General features: G+C 49.3%; 1 protein-coding gene across 3 annotated transcripts in view; it reads left to right on the plus strand.

Annotated features, from left to right (window-relative positions):
* The window catches only part of FAM117A (family with sequence similarity 117 member A), a 43,238-nt gene that overhangs the window by 13,804 nt on the left and 5,245 nt on the right, over positions 1–24,189 (plus strand). Inside the window, exons 2-6 of one of the 3 annotated variants that reach the window (XM_079903968.1) lie at positions 11,843–12,012; positions 20,445–20,540; positions 21,823–21,933; positions 22,354–22,488; positions 23,665–23,866. In XM_079903968.1, coding sequence (XP_079760094.1) covers positions 11,843–12,012; positions 20,445–20,540; positions 21,823–21,933; positions 22,354–22,488; positions 23,665–23,866 — 714 coding nt within the window. Of the gene's footprint in view, positions 1–11,842; positions 12,013–19,841; positions 19,879–20,444; positions 20,541–21,822; positions 21,934–22,353; positions 22,489–23,664; positions 23,867–24,189 lie in introns of those variants that run through there. The other 2 variants (XM_079903970.1, XM_079903969.1) reach the window with 2 other exon arrangements.

Consider the following 24,189-nt stretch of genomic DNA (forward strand, 5'->3'; position numbering starts at 1 on the left):
TTTTTCTTTTAATATTTTTGGCTGCATTGGGTCTTAGTTGCCGCGTGCAGCCTTTCTCTAGTTGTGCCGAGTGGGGGCTACTCTTCATTGCAGTGCGCGGGCATCTCATTGCAATGACCTATGTTGCTGCAGAGCCTGGGCTCTAGGTACGCAGGCTTCAGTAGTTGTGGCACGTGGGCTCAGTAGTTGTGGCTCACGGGCTCTAGAGCACAGGCTCAGTAGTTGTGGCGCACGGGCTTAGTTGCTCCGCGGCTTGTGGGATCTTTCTGGACCAGGGCTCGAACCCGTGACCCCTGCATTGGCAGGCAGATTCTTAACCACTGTGCCACCAGGGAAGCCCGACATGCCACTTCTTTTTCTTTTTTTTTTTTTTTTTTGGCCACTTCTTAATTTAAAGTCTCTTTCCCTTAGTATCTTTATTCTACCTTGTACTGATTTACATCCTTCAATTCCTTGCCTCCTAGTAAGCCTCATTGACTGTTTCATTTCTTCTTGCCCACCTTCTCTTTCCCCAAATTAGAAGACCAGAACAGTGAACCAATTGAATTTGACTAAAACCTGCCAAGATTGAACTGCTAAACAGCTTAGATCCTTGCTAAGGAGTAAAGTTAATTCTGTCTTCCCAAATTCCAAATTAAGCCAGTTCTTTTTTTTTTCCCTCACAGCTTTATCTTGGAAAGTTTTAAACCTGCAGAAAAGTTGTAAGCCCAGTACACATCCATTTATCTTTCACCTTAGACTCATTGATAACTTTTGGCCACAATTGTCTAATCTCTCTTCCCTTCTTGTGTGTATTATGTATATGTGTGTCTCGACATACACATATGTGCATCCATAGGCACTTTTTCTGGTGAACTGTTTGAAAACAAGTTGTGAATATCTTGACACTTTGCCCGTTACTTCAAGGGCATCTCCTGAGAATAAGACCATTCTTCTACATAATGATAATATCATTATTACACATAAGGAAACTATAATTCCATATTATCTAATATCCAGTTCATTTTCAGATTTCCTCTTTGTGGCTTTTTTGTTTTTATTTTTGATCCAGGGTCCAGTCAACGTTCTCATTTGGTTATGTCTTTAAAAAAATCTGTTTAAAATTCCCCTCCCATCCCTGTCTTTTTGTTTTCAGGTTTTTTGATTACTGACTTATTGAAAGTGTGGACAGCCTTCTAGCTGTCCCACATTCTGGAGTTTTGTGACTGTTCCCTTTCAATGGCACTTGACTTGTTCCTCCATCTCCTGTATTTCCTGCAAGTGGGAAGTTAAGTCTGGGGCCCAATTCGATTCAGGTAAAACATCTTGGGCATGAACATTTCGTGGGTGAAGCTGTGTACTTCATAATACATTGCTTCAGGAGGTACACAGTGTCAGAATGTCCATCACTAGTAATGCTAAGTTTGATCATTTGAGGTGGTGACAACCAGATTTCCCTTTGTAAAAGTACATTATTCTCTTATATGTGGTACATTATGTAAGTGTTCTGTTCCCCACAGTGTTTCTCCCAGTTGTTTTGGCATCCATTGCTGACTCCTCCTGACTGAGCTGTTACTTTGGGAGCTGCATAAAGCCAGTTCTAAACTAACACTGAAGGACATGAGTATTGATGTGAGTTCTAAAGAGGAGTAAAAAAATTTTCTTTGGGCTTTTAGAATCATTGGCGGGAAGGCAACAAAATGAGGCCATCAAATTCTGTCAAACTCTAGGTATTCACACATATGTTGCTGTCTGGCAGTTTACGTGAGGTCAGGGAGAAGGCAGGCTGGATGAAGCTAAAAATAAGTCATGGTTTGTTCACAAAGCAGAAATTATTTTGACTATTTGAACATGATCTATAATTCTATTCTTATTTCCTTTTTTTCTTTCACTCGATTTCCACTGTCCTCACTAGAAAAGGGATCCCTCCTTTTTAATTGTCTTCCTCCACTTGCCCTACATGCCCAGTGGGTAAAACAGTGTCCCCGAGACCCAGGTCTGATTGTGCTGGTTCCCAGTAGGGAAAATAATAGAACTCTTCCAGTCCGTGGGGAAGTTCCTGAACCAAGGCAGCCAGACAGTCATGACAGTTGAGTCTGACAATGAAACACAAGGGGGGAAATGCACTTTGAAAGTCTTCTGTGGGGGAAGAAAGGCCTGTGTCTCAAGTTGCTCTGTGGCGTTGGAGAAATCAGTTCACCTGTCTACACGAGGGTGTTCCTGGGCTCCCACCCAGAGAATCCCTGAGAGTGTGTGGGGCGCACACATTCAGAACAAAAATCAGAGTAGGGTTTCAATCATAGTTGTCCTCTCACAGGATTTACTGTAGATGAACCTCCCCAATCTCTGGTTCTTCCTTCACCTCTTTTATCTTTAAAGAGCTAAGTGGACATCATGATTTCTCCTCTACTTGATAAGAATCAGATTGTCGTCTAAAGTGAAGATACTGAAGGGTTTATGCCTGTCCTCTGAGTTTATAGCCACCCAGAAATTCATCCCTCCCAGGTAGCCAGGCAGTGAGGATTGCTGTTAGATGGAGAAGGCTAGGCTATGGCTACTTATGCTGTTCTTAACAAAGGCCAAATAGATCCCAAAGGAAAGCATGCTCCAATCAGTGACTGCTAGTATCTTGTCCTGTTTTAAGAATGTTGAAATCCTTCAGAACTCCTCTTCATAGAATTCAGATAAAAGGTGAAAAGTTCACACCACTTCCTTTCTTTCGAACTGCAGCTTCTTGAGAATTGAACAAATGTCTAAGTAACTGCTGTCTACTCTTCATACGCGCGCACGCACACACACACACACGTACGCTTTGGGATCACCCTTTCCCTCCTTGCTGATAAGAAGAGTTAGGGTGTTCCTCATTTTTTCCCCATAGTGACCCCTCCAAATGGGTTTCTCCTGACCCTTCTCTCCAGCTGCCCATGGATGTGGTCTGCATCCTGGGGAGTCAGACACACAGCAAGAAAAGGTTTCACCTGAGCTACACACTTAAATATGGAGACAGTATTAAATACAGAGTTAATATTAAATATGGAGTTAGTATTAAATATGGAGTTAGTATTAAATATGGAGTTAGTATTAAATATGGAGTTAGTATTAAATATGGAGTTAGTATTAAGGTCCTGGCTGAGAAGTTTTTCATGTGTATACAAATATCACTTTTTTTTTTCTCTTTAGGTAAGCCTTCTTGGTAAGGGACATGTGCTGTTACTCCTTTTTTCTTCCTTCTTTTTAATCTCACTTCTTTAGTTTCTTCTCCCTGTTATGATTGAAATGAGCTATTGCTTGGGTTTGAAAGAAGTGTTTAAAGCCCCAGGTTTAATTTTCCCAGCTGGGATGGATGGGGTCTCCTTGGGCTTTCCAAGGAGGGCTTCTAACTCTTGTACAGTCATATTGAGGATTTCGGTTTGACCACAGCTTCCCTCCAAAACCCACATGTCCCTGAGTTAAGCAGTTAAGCGGCGCAGGACCGCAAGCAGCTCAGAAGACTGCCTGCACTGTTTAATCCCAGCACACATACTGAAATGGAAAAGTAATCCCTGTGAAGCTGTGAGGAGGAACTTCCCCTACTTACTGCAAATCTGGTATTGGGGAATATTTAGAAATTCTGCATCCCTGTTTTACTTTGCTCCCCTCCAGGTTATCATTCCCCCCCGCCTCCCCCACCCCCAACAAAAGTGCTGCATCACAGCTAGGAGACGGGACAGGACAGGGCCTGCTCCCTCAGTGTCTAACCGTCTGCCCTGCCTCAGCCTCCTGGGTGGCCCTTTCCCTGCCTACTTCTCCTGAAGTGAAGATCAGTGGCTGAAAAAAGCATATTGTTAGAAAAACGTGTAATAAGATCTCATTTTATTAAAAATACATATGCACACATAGGTGCACAGGGAGAGATCAGGAAGGATGTGCAGAATGGTGATTTCTGAGTGGTGGCATGCATCGTTTTTATTTTTCAGTTTTTGCTAATCTGCATTTTTAAATTTTCCTTTAACTTCCTCCTGTCTATGTACAGCTTCTGTTATAATGAGAGTTATTTTAAAGAGGGAAGGCAAGAAGATTAGTGCTAATAATGGCTCAAAGCCCAGTGACATGAGAAAGTGACTGGTAACTTGTTTGCTGAGCCTGCCAGTTGCTGAGTTTTTGCCACCTGTGAAATCTCATTGGCTGTCTCTCTTCTTCCTTCTGTAGTCCTTCTTGGGTATTTTGTGGTCACTCAGCCTCAAGCTAATGGAGGATGGGTGGAGAGTAGCCTTGTCTGGTTTCCCAGGTTTCTCTCTACTGCATTGCCCCAAAGATAGTAAAGTAAGTGAAGTAGCCCCCCTAGATTCCCAGCCAGGACCCTCTGGTCAGCGGCTGGTCTCTCCTTGTAAGCTGCTAAGCCTCCACCCCACAGTCTATCTCTGGCCAAGTTGAGAAGGGCAGCCACAGATGCCTCACTTCCTGTGTCGTCTGCTGCCTTCCTCCTTTCCCTGACCCCTCCTAAGAGCTGTCGCCCTCCTCCTTCCCGGGTTCCCGCAGTGGGGGTTTGCTGGTGTGGTCAGGCCTGAGCTGATTTCCAGCCAGGAATATGAGGGAACAGCAGAGACCAAATGGTGATCCTTCTGAAGAGTCAGTGGCTGGAGGAATCCCCCGGAGGTTGAGCTGGCAGCCTGGCCCTTGGGGCTCGTATCGGCCTGCCCCACTTCAGCTTGGTCAGCAGCTTCTTGTCCTGCTCCTCCTGTGTCTGCAGTGCCTATCACAGGGCTGGTTTGTGGTGGGCACCCAGAACCTGCTACTGAAGGAATCAGTCAGTCTACTGTGGTGTGCCAGGCCCCTCGTCAGCTGTTTGTGTGTTTCTGCCCTATTCACTGTCCCCCAAGGTGCAGCAGACACTTGACCGCTGGTCCACTCCACTCAGAGCCTGCTCTCCCCAAAGCCATACAAATGTAGCAATTGGGAGACAGGGCCAAGTGGCTCCGGAAGATAGCACCTAAGGCTTCTTATCTCTGGTGTGTGCTGTTTTGTTTTGTGTTTTCCATTTGCTGTTGCCCAAGAACCAAAGCATCCTCCACTGCTCAGCTGTATGGTGAAATGGCCTGGCCCTGTGCCAGGGAGCTTCGCCAGGTGGTTGGGCTGTGGAGGCTGCTGCATGCGATGGGCCGATAATACCCCACAGCGCTGTAAACAGGACACCCCACCCTCCCGCAGCCACCCAGCCAGGGCCCCGCAACTTGCTGCTTTGTCTTGGCCTGTCATGATAGGAGCGTCTCTTCTCAGACAGGGCAGCCAATTGTCCTGTTTCCCAAATCTGAGAGGGGTACTTTCCAGAAATGAAACCAGTTCATCTTCCGACCACAAGCAACCGTTGTGACTTCTCAACACTTCTCCTTTAACCATAATCACACAATTGCAGGGCAGAACCCCATCCCCAGATCTTTCCGGTGGGTGCACCCATGAGGGAGGGATAAGCGCAGGAGCCCCTATTTCAACTGCACTCACTTGTGGGATTTCTTAGAGGATGTTCCCGACTGAGGGAGGTCTCGGTGCTGACAGCGCTGCTGATGCCCACGCCTCCCAGCGGCTCTCTTTCGCCTGCATCATTCACTCTGGGTGCTCTCCTGGCTGGGTTAGACCAACACTAGGAAAGGAAAGGGCTCTGACTGAAGCTGTGGGCCTTCCCAGGGGACAGTGGTGGCTGGAACTCACCCTGCATGTCTCCTCTTCCTTCCCCACCCACACCTTCAGTCCTAAAAGATTGTGGTGTGGGGAGGGGCTGACTGATTGGTAATTGGTAATTGGTTTGACATGATCTATCTAATGAAGACTTTAAAGCCTTTTTGCATCTCATCTTTCGTTGTTTACAGCGTCCCTGAGAGGTAACTGAGGCTGGGACTGTGCTCCTGCCTGCCCGATGGGAGAGCAGGCCTGGTGAGGGGGGAGGGCATGAGGTGTGGGCTGCAGTCACGCCACAGTGAGGGTAGAGCTGCAGTCAGAACCAGATCCCTCACACCTGAGCCCCTCCCAGATATTCGGGGGCCACACTGCTCCAGCCTGTGGCCCCTTCGAGAATGGCACAGAACATGTCAATGTCTGGCTTTGGCTTCAGTTTGTGTTGCGTTTGGAGGGAACCTTGGTTTCGCCCTTAATCAGTTCTGGTGCCCAAATTAGCAGGTCATCACCAAACCATTTGGGGTGGGGTTTTTTTTTTTTTTTTTTTTTTTGTGGTACGCGGGCCTCTCACTGTTGTGGCCTCTCCTGTTGCGGAGCACAGGCTCCGGACGCGCAGGCTCAGCGGCCATGGCTCACGGGCCCAGCCGCTCTGCGGCATGTGGGATCTTCCCGGACCGGGGCACGAACCCGCGTCCCCTGCATCAGCAGGCGGACTCTCAACCACTGCGCCACCAGGGAAGCCCGGGGTGGGGCTTTTTTAATAAGTGGTAGATTAGTTTTCCTGTCAAAATCTCATCTTTTTATTTTTTTTTTTTTTTATTTTTTTTTTGCGTTACGCGGGCCTCTCACTGTTGTGGCCTCTCCCGTTGTGGAGCACAGGCTCCGGATGCGCAGGCTCAGCGGCCATGGCTCATGGGCCCAGCCGCTCCGCAGCACGTGGGATCTTCCCGGACCGGGGCACGAACCTGTGTCCCCTGCATCAGCAGGCGGACTCTCAACCACTGCGCCACCAGGGAAGCCCAAAATCTCATCTTTTTGAAGTGCCCCCTCCCTTAGTTTCTGGGCGTGAAGGAAACATGCACTTTCATCACCTCAAAGGGTCTAAGAACGTGGGGGTTTGGGAGGGGAGCTGGGGCTTTGCTGAGCGCTTTGAGACAGAAGGGAATTCCATCACCTTGCGGCTGGTCAGGAGCTGGGCCGGCACCCTGTGCTAGGATGTAGTCACTGTAGAAATAAGTCTGAGGCCCAGCGGTCTCATTTAAGGAAAAGAAACTGAGGCGAGTCCTCCAGTTTGTCTTAGATGCAGCAACATCCTTGCAGGCCTAGCAGAGAGGAGGGGGCTGGGTCAGAGGCAGCTGGTTCTCTATTGGGGTACTTGGTTTCTCCCCATTCGCCCTTCCTTCCCCTTTTTCTTTTTTTTTTGTATTCGTGTTTTTGTTTTGTTTTGTTTTTGTATACGGAGGAGCAAGTCAGAACCGACAAAGCGCTCAGAGTCTTTATGAATAACTTAGGTCAAATTTGGATGTAGAGTTGATCAAAATGGGTGGTTGGATTCTTATACCAAATTCCAGGATCCTGGGTCCTCCCCAACCCCGGGGGTGCTGGGGAGTAAAATGTCATCTCTGATTACTGCCCTTGAAATTGGACTCCTCCTGTAACTCGCGAATGAGGTGGGCTGTGAAGGGTATCCATGGGAAGATGTAAAATGGGCATATGGTTTACTAGAATCCTTCCCACTAGGCTTCAAAGGCTTCTCCAAAACACCGACCAACCAACACCCCAAACAAAAAATTGCTATGTGGTCTCCTTCCTTACTCCCTTCCCTGAAGGAGCTGCCAGGCATTTCTTCCTTCAGGTATGTAGGCAGGTGTCCTGCACCCTTGGAGGTGTTCCTGATGCAAAAGGGCCAAGAGCCCTGTGGACTGATGTAGGAAGAAGGAGGCTTGGATTTGGATGTAGGACTGCCTCCTGACTTTCTGGGCGACCAAGTCCAATCTGAGACTGGACTTCTCTGTGCCTTGGTCTCCTTATCAGTCTTTCTCGAGCCCCTTTAGGAGAACAAAAGACTGTACACACACAAGTACTTTGTGAGGAGGGGGCAAAACTTGAAAGTATTATACATACTTAGGGTGCAAGGCACACAAACTTAGAAGAGCATACGTAGGGCCTCAGGATGGAAACATTTCTAAAGGAGGTTTTTGCAGCAATTTCTGCTGAGGGGCTGAGAGAGGTGGCCCCAAGAAATCTTTCTCCCCAGTGCTTTCTTCTCAGCCCTGGAGTCCCAGCCCTCTTTCTTCCGACAGCAGTGAAGGAGCTGTTAGAATCATGGTGTTCTGGCCTCTCTGCCAGTCTCTGGCTCATCTGCTTCCCACCTGCCTCATTGCTTCTCTGTCATGTAATCTTGTAAACTTGCCTTCAAGGGCCCCTGCCTCAACAGTGGGCTCTTAGAGACAGTTTGGGAGAACCACAGGACAGCATTTTGGTGTCTGGCCAGGCTGCCGGCATGGGTCAGGATCTCCCAGAAGTATCCATATTGCCACCTTTTGATCTTAAGCCCACGATAGAAAAACGAGTGGTTGAAATGCCGGTGTAGGGGATGCAGTTGGGGCTTGAACCCAGCGTGCCTGTCACTAACTTTCTGGGTGACAGGTGCAGGGAGGGGAGGAAAGAGGTTGGGCCTCCCTGAGCCTCAGAGAGAGGAAAGGGGGCAAGCAGCTCAGGGGTATCTACTCACAGGGAGCAGGGTGAGCATGGATGTACAAGGCACACAAACTTAGAAACCAGGTGTAATTAGAGCAGGCTCTCCCTGATAGTAACAGGTTTTTGATTTTATGAGAATACTTAGGCATCTGCCAATCTCCAACCCTATGCTCTAGATGCTGTGTGGGGTTCAAAGATAAATTAGACAGGCCTTGGCCACAGGCTGTTTATTAGCTGGGATTTACAAATACTTGTAATCCAATAGAGACTGGGAAGTACTAGAAGAGTACAAAGTACTGGGGAAAATCAGAAAATCCTGAGACATTCCTTCCAGGGGACTCAGGAAGCTCCGTGGAGGTGGAGATGTTTAGGCTGGCCCTGATGGATGGATCACATTTCAGCCCTGAGCACATGTGCAAAACCTCAGAGGAGGGCAGGCCCAAGACATGGGTGGGAAATGGTGCATAGTGTAGTTTGTCCAGGACATAGAGATCTTGAAGAGGAGTGACGTGTAAAGGAAAGGTAAGTGGGACCAGAACACAAGGCCTATGAGTACTGTCTTTGAAAGAAAGCCTTTGAAGAGTTTAAAGAGTGTTAAGGTCATTTAAAAGGGTGTGTTGTAGGTCAGTATATATTGATTTGGAAAGGTGTTTATGATATAAGGTAAAAACTCATTGCAAAATAATATGTACAGTATAATCCCATTTTTCATTTTAAAGCATACACACACACGCACACACATACATGCACGTACATAGAAGGCAAGGCCCCCGAGGATATATATCTCATAGTATTATCCGTGATTATCTCTGGGTGTTGAGATTTGCAGTTTTTTCTGTTTGTTTGCATATTTCTTGAATTTTCCACAATTCACAGTACTTTTTTTTTGGCCACAACACATGGCTTGCAGGATCTTAGTTCCCTGACCAGGGATCAAAACTGGGCCCACAATAGTGAAAGTGAGGAGTCCTAACCACTGGACTGCCAGGGAATTCCCCACACTACTTTTTTTTTTTTTTGCGCGGTACCCGTGTACCCATCTCACTGTTGTGGCCTCTCCCGTTGCGGAGCACAGGCTCCGGACGCGCAGGCTCAGCGGCCATGTCTCACGGACCCAGCCGCTCCGTGGCATGTGGGATCCTCCTGGACTGGGGCATGAACCTGCATACCCTGCATCGGCAGGCGGACTCTCAGCCACTGCGCCACCAGGGAAGCCCCCCCCACTACTTTTATAAGTCATTTTTAATTTGTTTTTTTTTTATTTATTTATTTTTTAAAATTTATTTATTTTTTTAAATAAATTTATTTTTATTTATTTATTGACTGTGTTGGGTCTTCATTGTGCATGGGCTTTGTTGTGGCGAGCAGGGGCCACTCTTCATTGCAGTGCACAGGCTTCTCATTGCCGTGGCTTCTCGTTGCAGAGCACAGGCTCTAGGCGCGTGGGCTTCAGTAGTTGTGGTGCACGGGCTTAGTTGCTCTGCGGCATGTGGGATCTTCCCGGACCAGGGATCGAACCCGTGTCCCCTGCGTTGGCAGGAGGATTCTTAACCACTGCACCACCAGGGAAGTCCCTTTAGTTTGTTTTAAATGAGCACATACTATATGATGGCTGAGGAAAATGACCTAGAAATATGTAAGGAATTAGATAAAACCTGAGACTAAAAGTTATCCATGCAATAACATTTATGATATTCAAATTGGGGTGGGGGAAACCTCTCAAACCTCCAATAATATGGGAGGGGCTAAGCAAACTACTGTGTATCAACTTGGTGGAATATTATGTAGTCTTTAAAAATGACAGATATGTAGATTGTTGATACTTGGAAATGGGTAGAACAAAGCAGAATATCATGTAATACATTTCGTATTGATTATACTATGTCAAAATGTGTGTAAATATTTAAATGGATTTGGAGAAGATAGTATTATTAGTGTTTCTCTCCTTTTTTTTTATTGTGGTAAAACACACATAACATAAAATTTACCATTTAACCGTTATAAGTTTATGATTCTGTGACATTAAGTACACTTACAATGTTGTGTAACCATCACCACTGTCCATTTCCAGAATATTTTCATCACCCCAAGCAGAAACTCTGTGCCCATTGAATAATAATGCCCCATTCCCTTCTCCCCCTAAGCCCCTGGTAACCTCTGTTCTACTTTCTGTCCCTATGAATTTGCCTATTCTAGGTACCTCATATAAGTGGAATCATACAATATTTGTCCTTTTGTGTTGGTTTTATTTCATGTAGCATAATGTTTTGAAGTTTCATCCATGGTATAACATGTTTCAGAACTTCATCCCTTTTTGAGACTCCATTGTATGTATAGAACACATTTTGTTGATCCATTCATCTGTCAGTGAACACTTGGGTTGTTTCTACCTCTTGGCTATTGTGAATAGTGCTGCTATGAACATGGGTATACAGATATCTCTTTGAGACCCTCTTTTCAATTCTTTTGTATATATACCTAGAAGCGGAATTGCTGGATGGTATGGTAATTCTATATTTAACTTTTTGAGGAACCTGCCAACCTGTTAGTGTCTTTTTAATATAAAGCTCTTCAAGTTTATTTATATCTACAGTCCCCAGTTCTTTTGCTGTGCTTAATGCACACATGAATTATCAAGAGATTAGTACAGATGTGAAAGCATTTTGCTCTGCTTAAAGGAAAGAGCCTTACAGACCTTAAGATAGTAGTGTGTTTTGAATGTGGCTGCGGAAAACACGGTCAACCCAGATGACTGAAACTTACAGATGATTCCAGAATGCTTAGACTTTAGCAACAGTTTCAACTTTTACCTTCCCCCAGAAAGCTTTAATCAAGGTAAAAAGAAAAATAAGTGGGTTTGTAACTGGTTTATTTTTGTTCTATTTAGCCAGAAGTCAGAGACAGAGGAGAGAACCAAAAGACTTGGATATTCTCCTGGATCCTGGATAGTTGAAAGTAGTTATGTCGTTCTCTTTGTCTCAGTCACCTAGGTTCCCTGGAGCTAATGGTCTTGAAGGAAATAGGAAGAGTCCTTCAGTTAACTGGGTTGAATTTGTACATAGGAGCCTTGCAATCAGTGCTGGAAGAAGGCAGGAGATAAAAGGAAATAAAAGGCAGGATAAAAGATGGAGGAAAACTTGGTTTTTGTCCACTTCCAGTTACTTCTTTAATGATGGGAAACAGTCCTGCTCTCAGGAAACTCAGTGCGGAGACCTGGGAGTTCACAGTCTGTAGTCCATTAGGAACAGGAGAAAGAAGACATGTGTAAAGTAACCCCTCGTCCAGTGTGAAATGGTGTAAATTGTTTCCAGTGACAAAGACCAGCTGGATAAGTCAGGAGAGCTTTCATCACGCTGTATGTGCTTTTATGGGCTGCTTCAAATTCTGTAGGAGGGAGGTAAATATAAGTGAAGATGCAGCAGTCTGGTGAGGCTTCCTAAAAGAGGGAAGGTTGGTTACTGTGTCTGCTGCCTCCATGCTGACGTCCAGGTGTGCGGGCTGTGCTCTCTTCCAGCCAGCGTCCCGTGTTCCGTGGCCCCAGAAAAGCCAGTGTGTAGGCCTCAGCCACCCCAGGTCCGGCGTACGTTCTCCCTGGACACCATCCTCAGCTCCTACCTTCTGGGCCAGTGGCCACGAGATGCTGATGGGGCCTTCACCTGCTGTACCAATGACAAGGCCACCCAGGTAATGAAGCTCTCTGCTAATGGGATAAGGGATAAAGGTGGGGTGGTGGGCTGGCCGAGGAGGCCTTGGGTCGACTTACCAATACTCAGTCATTGATGTGACTTGTCCTGGGTTTTGGCTGTACATACGCACCATGTAGCTTTTCATCATCTCATGTTAACCAACTTGGTTCTCTTCGTAAATTTACCTGAAAATGAGTTTGCATTCCACCTGACTGGTGGGAGAGAGAAGGCAATCTGGGTTTATCAGTTTGGCTTTGAGTATTCATGTGTGGGTATACAAGAGTTGATTTTGGAATTTATCCTGGGTTTTAATAAATGAGATTTACGTTGCTAAAACAGACCAACATTCAACTGAGTATGCATTCCCCAGACAACTGGAAGAGGTGGCCCGAAAGTGTGTTGAGCCAGGATAGATCCCACTAGAGTAACAGGAGTGGAAAGTTCTCAGATAATGGAGAGTTGATCCCTAATCAGCAGCCCTCCTGGGATTTCGGTAGACCCATTTGAGTCTGATGGAGCCCAGGTCCCCTCTTCAGGGTTTTTCTCTTCATTAAGAATCCTAAACTTAGAAGGGATCTCTGTAATCATCCAGTCCATTGGTCAGCTTTTGAGTAAGGTAGTGTTAGCCTGAGCAAGAAGTCATCTCATGTGTGAAATTTTACAAAGATATCTCTTCATCTGACTTAGGACTTCAACATTTTCAGCAGTTAAGTTTTTAAGAGTCAGATCTTCTCCCTTTTGATGCAGTTTAAGCCCATTCCTGTTCAACTTCAGAACAAATGAGTTGTTCTCAGGGAAGAGGAAACAGGGTGGGGAGAACACAGGCTCAGAGGAGAGGCAGCCCATGTCCTGGGGGGTGCTGGGCCAGTCACTCTTCCTTTGCATGTCGCTGGAGTGTGCCCGCCCCGCCTGATTGGAGGTGGGGTGCCGGCCAAATGGGAAAGGGTTTTGTGCGCTCGCTTCCCTTGTCCTCCTCTGCCGAGCACATCTCCCAGTCCCTTTTATTTATTTTTTAAATGAGATCCATTTTCAAATGTTATTAGTGAATGTTTGAATGCCCAGTACTGTTCTTGGCATGTCAGAGTGGAGAACAAGGAAATGAGAACAAGATTTGACCTTGGTGTGTCTGGATGCCAGTTCCATGAAGGCCAGTGAACAGGGAGCCAAAGGATGAGATGGGGCCAAATGTCTGGCACAGTTTACAGGAGGGGAATTCTCATAGGAATATGCCACCTTGGACCAACAAGAGTTGCTGCAGTTAAAATTAATGGCACTCTTTTTTTTAATTAATTAATTTACTTATTTATTTATTTATTTTTGGCTGCGTTGGGTCTTCTTTGCTCCGTGTGTGCTTTCTCTAGTTGCGGTGAGCGGGGGCTACTCTTCATTGCAGTGCATGGGCTTCTCATTGCGGTGGCTTCTCTTGTTGTGGAGCACAGGCTGTAGGTGTGTGGGTTTCAGTAGTTGTGGCACGTGGGCTCAGTAGTTGTGGCTCACAGGCTCTAGAGCACAGGCTCAGTAGTTGTGGCACACAGGTTTAGCTGCTCTGCGGCATGTGGGATCTTCCCTGACCAGGGCTCGAACCCGTGTCCCCTGCATTGGCAGGTGGATTCTTAACCACTGCGCCACCAGGGAAGTCCAATGGCATTCTTTAGATCTAGGAACAGACTGTGAAGGGAGAGTACGCTCCGGGTAGCACACCGACTTCCCAGAAGCCCCAGACACTGTTGTTCCCTGTGTCCCCTGAAAAGGGCAAGTAGGATAGGTTATACTTCCCCTTCATGTGCCTGAAGCACCACCCCTTTCTCTTTTGAGAGCGTGTTTAGTCCAAATAATGCGTCTAGTCATGGAGGGCTTCCTGGAGGAGCAGGACTTGAGGTTGCTTTGGTTGTGTAAGTTCATGATTACATCCCCCTTCGTCAGATGGCAGGCTTCCATGCAGCCCACCTACCTATCCCCATATCCCCGTCACTGTCATTTCCTGCTACCAGCCTTCTAGGAAGCCTCCATCCCACTCCTCAGATGGCGTTCTCTTTGTCAACTCAAGGCAGGGTTGGCCTCAGATGTTCCCTGGCCGGATTTAGAGGCATGGGCTCTAGGCTGTGTGTTTTGCTCAGGCTCCAGCTGCAGGCCAGATCTTTTATATAACAAGTCCGGGCTTCTTGCCACAGCAAGACAGAGGCCAGCGATGCGCCTCCGCGGGTCTGGCAAGGCCGAGCTGTGCAGCTTTCCTCTTTCCCTGGGCTGGGCTCCAGCCCTCGAGGAACCCTTAGCAACCTGTCAATATTGTGGCTGCAGTCAGGAGGTGGGAGAATTCTGATCAACGTGGGCATCCAAACCCCAGTATGTGCTCTGCCCATCTTTCATTCCTGGCCTTCTGGGAATTTTCTGCTTCTAGGTTTTGGGCTCCATTCAAATTCTTGCTTGAGCACCCTGGTCTGGCACAAGCTGCCTTCTTCAACATCTCCCAAAGAAATTGGTGCTCCTTCCCTACTGAGCATGGCTACGTCACCCAGAAGGGACTGGAGATGAGGGAGAGGTTTTATGGGGGAGACACAAGGGGGTGCAGAGAAGAGTGGAGGGAAGGTAGGAGGCAGGATCTACCAAAGTCCTTGAAAGCTGTTAAGTCACTAAAAATAGATGATGCCAGTACATTTCCTTAATTCCTTTGAGCTCGAGGGGGGCCGTTCCCACCCCTACCCCCACCTTCTGCGCTTTCTCTTCTAGCCACACCAGTGAAGTACCTCCACTGCACCTGGCAGGCCCTCACTTCTGCTCTCTTATCTGTGCCCCCGACCCAGCCCCACACACACCCCAGCCAGCCGCCAGAGTGTGTGTTTGGAGACCTCATCAGCCTGGCACTCCCAGGGGCAGGACTTGCAGTAAGGACAGCAGCCATAGTCATGGTGTAGGCCGAGCAGCTCGGCTCCCCTCTCTGAACCCCCTAGAGCAGGCAAGAGCCCTGCACGTTTCATATCAGAACACCTGCCATTTAGATAGCCCAGCACACTGCGTCCTCAAGGCTTCTCCCAAGGCAGAAGATGGGTTAAAAGCTCTCGGTTCTCGAATTGCAGCAGGCTGCCAACAGTCCCAGTATTCCCTCCCTGGGCTTAGCTGTGTTTTAAGCCCTTAGGCAGGCGCAAAGGATAGCACGGGTGGTTCCCAAGCAACTTGCAGTCTGACATGGAGAGCGGGCTTACCCAAATATTTGGGGCAAGTGAGGAAGAGAGGTGGATGGATCTTATTTGGGAAATTGGTTCTCCTAAGGAGGTGTGAATGTGGTCATCGGGGAAGGAGGGCTTTGGAGCGGCTACATGTTCTGAGCCAGGATGGGTGATGGGAGCGGGATGACCAGGTCTCCCAGAGGTCAGCTTGGTGGGTGTAAGGAACAGCTTGGGTACAGTGGGTGCTGGGTGCAGAGGGGCCAGTCAGCGAGGACTAGGAAGGCTCTTGTGTGGTGTCACCATCATCTGGAGGTTTCTTTGTGTCTCGGAGGACTTTGTCAGGATCGTCCAGGTAAATCTGAACCTGTTTCCCCCTCTCCTGACTGCCCTCCCCCAGGTCAGCTGGTCACTCAGAGCTGGCCATCAAGTGCTGTGGGCTGGCCACTCCTGGCACTGGGCCCGGAGCCGGGACGGGAGACGGCAGCACATGCTGGTGGTTGCAGTTACCCCCTCCCTTCTTGCTGGGAGTCTTCTCGCACTCTTCTGGAGGGAGGAAGTGGTCTCACCACAGCTGGAATGACTGTTGGAGCCAAGTTCCCCCGCTGGTGTTCTCATCCTGGAGACAGATGGGACCCTGGGTGCCTGCTCCGCCTGGCCCCCCGTTCTGCTCATCCCCAGCCCCATTTCCTCTGCAGGCTCCAGGTGAGGTAGGGATGCCCTTATGAGAGACCTTTTTGTTTTAGGCCTGAGTTACCCTTCGGGAAAAAAAATTAGCTTAAGTCCTTGACAAACTTCATGGAGTGTCCTGAGGGGCAGAGGCAGAGGTGGCATGCTTTGTTTGGGAAGACTTCCCTTTCTGTGACTTTCCCTACCTGTGTGCTGTCCTCCTCTTTTTCCCAATCCAGTGCCTCAGCATTTGGTGGTGACACACGATTCAGTCTGCTTATGATGGGCCTTTCTTTGAGGGTGTGAGGGCCTGGGCACAGTGCCTATTTCCCAAACCGGTGAGCAGGACCAGTTGTTCAGTATATGGTTTGACATCAGCATAGAATATTTGAAAATGGGTCCATGATGGAAAGTCTGAGGGTTGCACAGTCACCGTAGGGCCACAGATGGTGGCCTTGGCCACCTGCTGCTAGAGTTCTCAGCGCTGGCCGGCAGACCACCCTCAGAGCCTTTCCTGCCTCTTTTTCTGGCCAGAGTCCCAAGCGGCTGATTCCCTGCTGAATTTCAGTTCAGCAAGTAGTTACTGAGCATATATGTTAGGCCAGGCACCACGCTGCTCTACACATCCGCATAGGTACACTGGGTTATGTTCCCAGGGCCCAGCCAAGGTCACTGGAGACAGCAAGGACCAGGACTCTCCTGTCTCAGAATCTGGGTAGAGGCTTAGTTGAGTGGGGGGCAGAGAAAGGGGTTCCACTTTGGAGGGTTTGGGCTCCATCTCACCCCTGCCTTCTTGTTATAAAGCTGTCCTCGCCCTCACGCAGTTATCCCACATGTTGCTCTGGGACTTCAGAATCCCAGGCAAAGCTTCCATGGTCTAACCCACATCCAGTTTTGCATAATCCGAGCATCATCTGCATAGTTGGCTGACGCCACTATGGCCAGTAAGTAGCCCTGCTTCTCCCTTAGCTGCTCCCCCTGGGCCAGGGTGTTAAAAGAAATCTGTTCCAGTGTGTGAGTCCCTTTGACCAACATGACGGGCCTGCTGAGCTCAAGCTTTATCCTGCTTCCAGAGGACTGTCTGGAACAACTACATACGGTGCTGTCACAGCCTGGCTTGACCCCCATTGTGCCATGAAGGGTCACTCTTTGAAGGGTAACCTTCCTTAGCTGTGACTCTTCTGTGCTCCAAGGAGACCTTGGCCCAGATGTCTGTGGTGAGACCCAGGAGGGAAGGGCCTGTCCACCCAGGGGCACTGGAAATAAGGGGTGGGCATGGTCCCTTTCTTGATGCTCCTAGGTCACCTTGGAGGGGCCAAAGCCCATACCTGTGCATGTGCCTGCCTGAAGAATACTCAAGGCCAGCATGTAAACAGCTTCAAACACAGGATAACCTACTGTATTAGGTTCCTGAGGCTGATGTAACAAATTACCTCAAACTTAGTGGCTTAAAACAATGGAAAGTTATTCTCTCATAATTCTGGAGGCCAGAAGTCTGAATTCATTCCGCTCGCTAGGCCAAGATCAAGGTGTTGGCAGGGCTATACTCTCTCTGGAGGCTCTCTGAGAGACCCATTCCTTGCATCTTCCAGCTTCTGGTGGTTGCCAGCATTCCTTGGCTTGTGGCCACGTCACTCCAGTCTCTGCCTCCATGGTCACATTGCCTTACCTTCTTCTGTGAGTGTCTAATCTCCCTCTGTCTCTCTCTCATAAGGACACTTTTAATGGCATTAGGGCCCACCAGGATAATCTTTGCATCTCAAGATCCTTCACTTAATCACATCTGCAAAAACTTTACCATGTGAGGTAACATTTACAGGTTCCAGAGACTAGGACCTGATTTCTTTGGGGGGCCATTTTCAACCTGTCACACCTACAGACCTCGTCTCCTCATCTCCTCACCCACTCTGCCCCAGCCACGCTGGCCTCCTTATCATTCCCAAAGCCACCAGACTGGCTCCTGCTTGGGGGCCTTGGCACTTCCTATGTCCTCCATCTGGGTCACTCTCACCTCTGATATCTGCATGTCTCACTCCTCATCTCCTTTATGTTTTCAGCAGATGTTCCCTTTTCACTGAGGACTTCCCTGACATTTAAAATCATGTTCCCCAGCCCAGCATTCCTATTCCCTTTCTTTGCTGTATTTCTCTCTTAGTACTCATCACTGTTTAAACTGTGCCTCCAGCTAGAACGTAAACTCAAAGCGGACAAGGATTTTTGTCATTTTGTGCCTTGTTATGTCCCCGGCAGCTGAAACAGCGCCTGACACACAGTTTGCATTCAGTAACTCTTTGTTGAGTACATGAGTGATGTGTACCCTGAACCCATCTGATCAGAGAAGCTGCAGAGTGAGGCAGCAGGCCTCATGAGGTGGACGGCTAGGAAGGGCTCAGGGAACGCTGGGAAGAGCTGGTACGGCGGGCCATCTTAGGTGGTTAGACCAGGCTTAGAGGTCAAGGGATAAGGAAAAAAAAGGAGGTGGAGCTACATTTGCCTGTGGGACAGAGAGCCCACGGATGGAGGGCAAGATGGTGGTGTCTATGGCCCGGGTGGGTGTTGAGGCAAAGCGAAGGCCTTAGTAGCGCAGTTTACAGAGTAGGCAATAGTTGCTGGGAGATGCTGCCGAGCAGATTGAGGTGAGATGGACTGAGAGAGGAGACGATCCCAGCTGCCATGAGTTTTCACATGCATTCCAGCCTCCAGCGATAGCCTACACTTCTCCTTCCACCCCCTCACGTATCTCAGAAGAAAGAGGCAGTTGAGGAGTTTGCAAGAGATATTAGTAGAACCGGTGGCGACCTGAATGTGGCTGCTTTTACCTCCTTCTCACCACCCACCTGTGAGTTCAGTATCTTCCCGGAGGAAGAGAAACAGGCATCAACACCTTAGCCTTTGTCACCCTTCCTCTGTAGTCTCTGCCACCTTTCCAGGGACAACAAGCTTGTGTGGAACTCAGCTTTGATGAGCAGACCTAGTTATCTATAGGTTTGGCTTGGAGCCCTGGGAGGGGAGGAGCGTTCGTGCATCTGCTCCGTTCAGGGGGCTGTGGGCTTCTCCTCTCTTTTCAGTATCTGCAGCAGCCTTTTCTGAGGCTCTGTCTGCCAACACCCTGATAGGCATTTGGAAGTAGACCAGCTGCTTGGTTTCTACTGTCAGAGCCAGCTCCACCTTGAGGCTTTGGGGTATAGGCCTGAGGAGATGCTCTCTGCCCTTTTTCTAAAGAAGAAATAGTGGGGCCGCATCTCTGGAGGGTCTCCCTTGCGGTGCTGGCCTCAGGGAAGGGAGTCCAGCAGTTGTCTCACCCTGACTGTGTCGCACGGCTGGGTAAAGGCCCTGATTGGTGGGCAGCTGGGAGAAGGAAGAGGCAGGAAGCCTCGGCACCCCCGTGGACCCTCTCCTCTGCAGCTGTTGTGCAGGGCAGCCTACTCCCACAGCCCCGCTCAGACTGCCATCACCGAGCTCTTCTTAACAGCTGTTGGGTGGTGAGTTGTTGGGCTTTTTCCCTCTTATCCTCCCCCTTTTCTGTTTGTAACAACCTCTCGGGGGAGGTCAGCGGATCTGTTGGAGGAGACAGTTCCCAGGCCCTCATGGTTTTGGCAGCTTGTGCAAAGAAGTTAGAGAGGAACTGGTTCCACCAGAGCCTTTCCCCTTGGGCCCCTCCCTTGGAATGGAAGTAGGGATGCTGGTGGGGGGGGGACTGTGTCCTTCTCTGCCTCGTGCTTAGAGCCAACCACTTCCTCCCTCTGTTAGGGGCTCAGGAAGTGGGTCTACAACTCCCCCTGCCTCCATCATGGGTCCTCTGTCTTCTGTGCAGTGGGGGAGGGAGGATGGCGGACTGAGAGTCAAGTTCTCACAGGGGCAGAGCAGGGCCCAGGAGAAGGAGCTGTGATAAAGCCAAGAGGAGTCAGGAGTCAGGGCTGAGTTCAGAATTCTGGCTCCCTCCTTTGCGAAAATCTCCCCTCCCTGTGTATTCAGGAGGACTTTGGGGACCCTAACCCTCTGTGGACCGGGAAAAATCACAGAACAAGCTTGAGGTACTGCACTGCACAGAAATCTTCTGCTTCGGTTCAGGATAGAACATGGGGCATCTCTGTTGAGCTTTTTCCTGTCTTACCAATTAATGATTCCTTAATGGAGTCCCGTCTGGTAACTTGTCTTCGTCAGGCTCCCAGGAACCTGGGCCCGTGCTGGGCACATAGATGGGGAGGGAATCGAGGATGCCAGTGCTGCCCTGAGCCTCCAAAATGTGCTCTTGGGAACTGGTTGGGAGAGGGAGGGGCCACTCTGGCCCTCACTGCTGGCGAGAAGCGCTTGGAGTAGCTGGGGCTATAATCCATGTGTAAAAGTCAGGAGAGAGTAAAGAGCAGGTTGGCCTTATTGGCTCATCAGGGAAGGTTTCCTGGAGGATGTGGACTGGGAAAGAGGCAGTGCAGGTGGAGAAGCCTGAAAGAATAAAAGGGGCTGGCAGGGTCCAGGAGGTTGATGAGCAGATGAGAGAAGACTTCAAAGAGCCAGCACCTCTGTCTGGGAAATGGTGTGTCTGTCTCCCCAGAGCCAGCCTGAGAAGCTGCTCTGTCTCGCTGGGTTTCTCTCCCTGCAGACCCCCCTGTCCTGGCAAGAGCTTGAAGGTGAGCGGGCCAGCTCGTGTACACACAAGCGCTCAGCGTCCTGGGGCAGCACAGACCACCGAAAAGAGGTAACTGCCCCCTTTGGCTCCCTGGCCCGGGAAGCTGCCTCTCGTCTACCCCCCAGCACCATGGACACATCCGCTCCAAAGTGGACCCACATTTCCAGTCTCATCTGCCTCGACGTAGCCTTTTCCTAATGAGATGGCGCCTTCATAGCTGCCTCCCAGCCTCCTGGTGGCCTGGCTTCATGAGCCCAGACCCTCCTGCAGGCAGGGGCTTGGCCCTCCAGCAGCCTAGCTCAGGGTGGGGGTGGCCATTGTTCTCACTTCACTTTGAGGTTGGATCCAGATAAGCGTTTCAGAGACTGGAGAAAGAGAGCGAGTTTCTGGGAGTTGGAAGCCCCCAACCTCATTTACTACTTAACTACTCATCCAGCCTTATTTTTAAAAGAAGAGATAAATAATGATGTGTCCTCAAACACTTCTTCCTGGCCCTCCCTCCCTCTCATGAGGGCCACAGGGGTTGAGGGTGAGAAGAGAATGCCATAGACTGGATTCCAGGGCTCCCAACCCAGTTCCGCCTGGCATGCTGTGGGGAGCCCCCAGGAGGGCCAACTCACCAGGGGTCACCCTTTACAGGGCAGTAGCTTCTGCCCTCTCGGTTGTAAGAACAGAGAGAGACTATGAAGTATTTAAGGCTAGTGGGAAATACAAAGTATTTACAATTTGTAATTATCAGAGTATTTACACTAAGGACCAGTAGGTCCAGAATTACAAATGCGACTGGGACAATATTTAAAATTGTTGATGATACTCCATAATTGTTACAGGATGTGAAGTTGGGACAGAAGCTGATATTCCTTCTGGAGAGGCTGCTCCTTGCTCGGTGCAGTCTACTTTAAAATGGGGGGAAATCCTTCCATCCTTCTTGGTCCCAGGGCCTTTGAGATAGCTGTGAATGTATTTTGAGGAGTGAATTCAAAAACATCATTTTCCATTTCTATTAATAGAGTAGTATTGCATGCCTTTGGAATCTGTGAAAGACAAAAATGGTTTCAGTGTTGTATATTTTTAATTTTTCGGAACGTGAGCCATCTGTGGAATACATGGTAATTCAAAAAATTCGATAATCTGGTTACTATGGTGTCCAGCTTGCCTGATGAGCCTATCATCACAGTTTTGAACACCACTGAGGTATTTTGAGATGGAATACGTAAAAGGAAGATTAACTTCCATCTTCCTTTTACGTATTTTCACGGGCTTCTGGCAAGAGCCACGCCTGGGAGGGAGGACCCAGTGCACTTTTGCTTTGCTTCACCTGCCTGTCCTCTCCCCCTCTCCCTGCCGCCAGATTACCAAGTTGAAGCAACAGCTGCAGAGGACAAAGCTTAGCCGCAGTGGGAAAGAGAAGGAGCGGGGCTCCCCCCTCCAAGGGGACCATGCTGTGCGGGGAACACTGAGGGTACGTCTCTTCCCCAGCCTTCACCCCTCTGTCATCCTCTGTGGTGGGCCCCGTGGGGTGGGCGGGTCCTGTGAGCCCTCCTGCACTGCAGGGCCTGTGGCCACGTGGGTGCCGGGTGAAGTTTTGGTGCAACTTTGGAAAGGGTTTCTTTCTGTGCTGCATGTCTCTGTCCTCCATCCCCACCCCCCGCACAATTGAGGCCATGATGCAGACTCTAAAAGCACACTCTGGACCCCTCAAAGCTCTGCCTTCTGGAGAAAACCCCACTGAATGGACCTATTGCAATTGGTAACTGTCCCTGAATTCTCCTCTACTCACTTGGTTCTGCTGTGTAGGCATGACTGTTACCCCCTGGTCAGAACTGATAACTGCACGGGGCTTGGTGGGGTTCAGTGATGGCTTCATTTACCTCCTCCTCAGGCGTCCCCTCCCAGCTTCCCCTCAGGGTCCGCTGTCCTGCGACTGAGCCCCTGCCTGCACCGGAGCCTGGAAGGGCTCAACCAAGAGCTGGAGGAGGTGTTTGTGAAAGAGCAGGGTGAGGAGGAGCTGCTGCGGGTGAGTGGGGGCCGCACCCGGATGCACACATAGGCAGCATCTTGCTGAGTCTGGACACAGGGAGTTGGGACTCGTGCTGTCTGGGGGCTCACAGGCTGTGCACATGTCAACAGAGAAACATGCCCAAACCACCCCATGGGAGGAACACAAATTGAGTTTATTAGACTCAGATGGACTTGACCACAAGAACAGCAGAGCCGGGTGGGTGAAGTTGGGGAAGACATTGGGGCATTGAATGGAAAGAGAAGGGGCCAGGGGTCAGCAGGGAGGAAGGCACCTGGCTGGGAGGAAGGGACTAGGCATCACTCTTCAGCCAAAGCACCAGCTCAGTGTTCCTGGCATACTCATCACTGTCACTGTCAGCGTCACCCAGCTGTGCCTCAGTTCAAGTGGCCCCAGTACTAGAGTTATGCTTCCCTTCCCTCCATCTCTACCTGGTGACATGCGTTCATCCTTCATGCCCAGTTGCCTTTGTGCAGCCTTCTCCCCCGCTCCACTCCCAGGCAGAATTATTTGCTCCCTTTTCTGCAGTCTCAGGCACATTTTTATACTGACACAGGACAATTGCGGAATGCCAGTTGGGCAACATTAATATAATTCTAATGGGCACACTCCTCAGTTTATGATTTACTTGCTGGTTGATTTTTAATGTGCATATATGTAGGATTTTACACATGCACACAGACTGGTGATCTGTGGACACAAGTACCATTGAATGTTAAAAAAAACGAGGGGGGTGTATTTAATACATGGAAGTAATCTGCACATTTGTCCTGCAACGGCCTATAGCTGTTACAGTGTCCTGGTGGTTTGCCCCCTCTTGTGCCCCCATGTGTTATTCACCTTTGTGTTCCCAGAGCCTGACACACAGGAGGCCCCTGCCCTCGTGAGGCTTACAGCCTTGTGGGGCAACACCTTGATGAAACCATAAAATAAATATGTAGTCATAAAGTTCTATCTATGAGGGGAAAGAATGAAGCACTCTGGGAGAAGCAGGAGGAGGTGTCTCTTAGATTGGGGGCTGTTGGGAAAGTCAGTGACATGAGGAAATGGTGTCCTGCTGTCACTGTGTGTTGTGAGTCGAGGACAAGGACAATGGCAAGGGGATGACCCTAAGGGTTACCGCAGCCCTGCCAGCCTGCAGAGACAGGCCTGACCCCCACTCTTCCTCGGCAGATCCTTGAAATCCCTGACGGGCACCGTGCCCCAGCTCCCCCCCAGAGTGGCAGCTGTGATCATCCCCTCCTCCTCCTGGAGCCTGGAAACCTTGCCAGCTCTCCCTCCATGCCCCTGGCATCCCCCCAGCCTTCTGGCCAGACTAGCCGTGAGGAACACCAGGGTGCAGCTGAGGAGCTGACGTCCATCCCCAGTGACAAAGGTGAGCTGGGGAGGCCCAGGCTGCGGGGCCCACATGGGGTATGGGGTCATCTCCATGCCTTTTTCCAATTCTCATCAATTTCTGGCCACGCATTTTTTACTTACTAACCAACTAGAATATCTTTGGGAGTCATCTATATTCCATACGTTATAGTGGTCCTTGATACAGATTCTAATTTATAATTTATATGAAGGTTCTGCACTTACAGTTTTGTTTAATCCTCACTGTAATCCAAAGAAGCAATCCCTCCCACCCCCATGTTTGGCTGAGGTTCAGCATGCCGTTGTGGAGAGCCCATGAGCCCGTTCAGGTGTCCACTGGAC

The sequence above is a fragment of the Stenella coeruleoalba genome (genome assembly GCF_951394435.1).
Source record: "Stenella coeruleoalba genome assembly, chromosome: 19".
In the NCBI taxonomy this organism is placed as follows: Eukaryota; Metazoa; Chordata; class Mammalia; order Artiodactyla; family Delphinidae; genus Stenella; species Stenella coeruleoalba.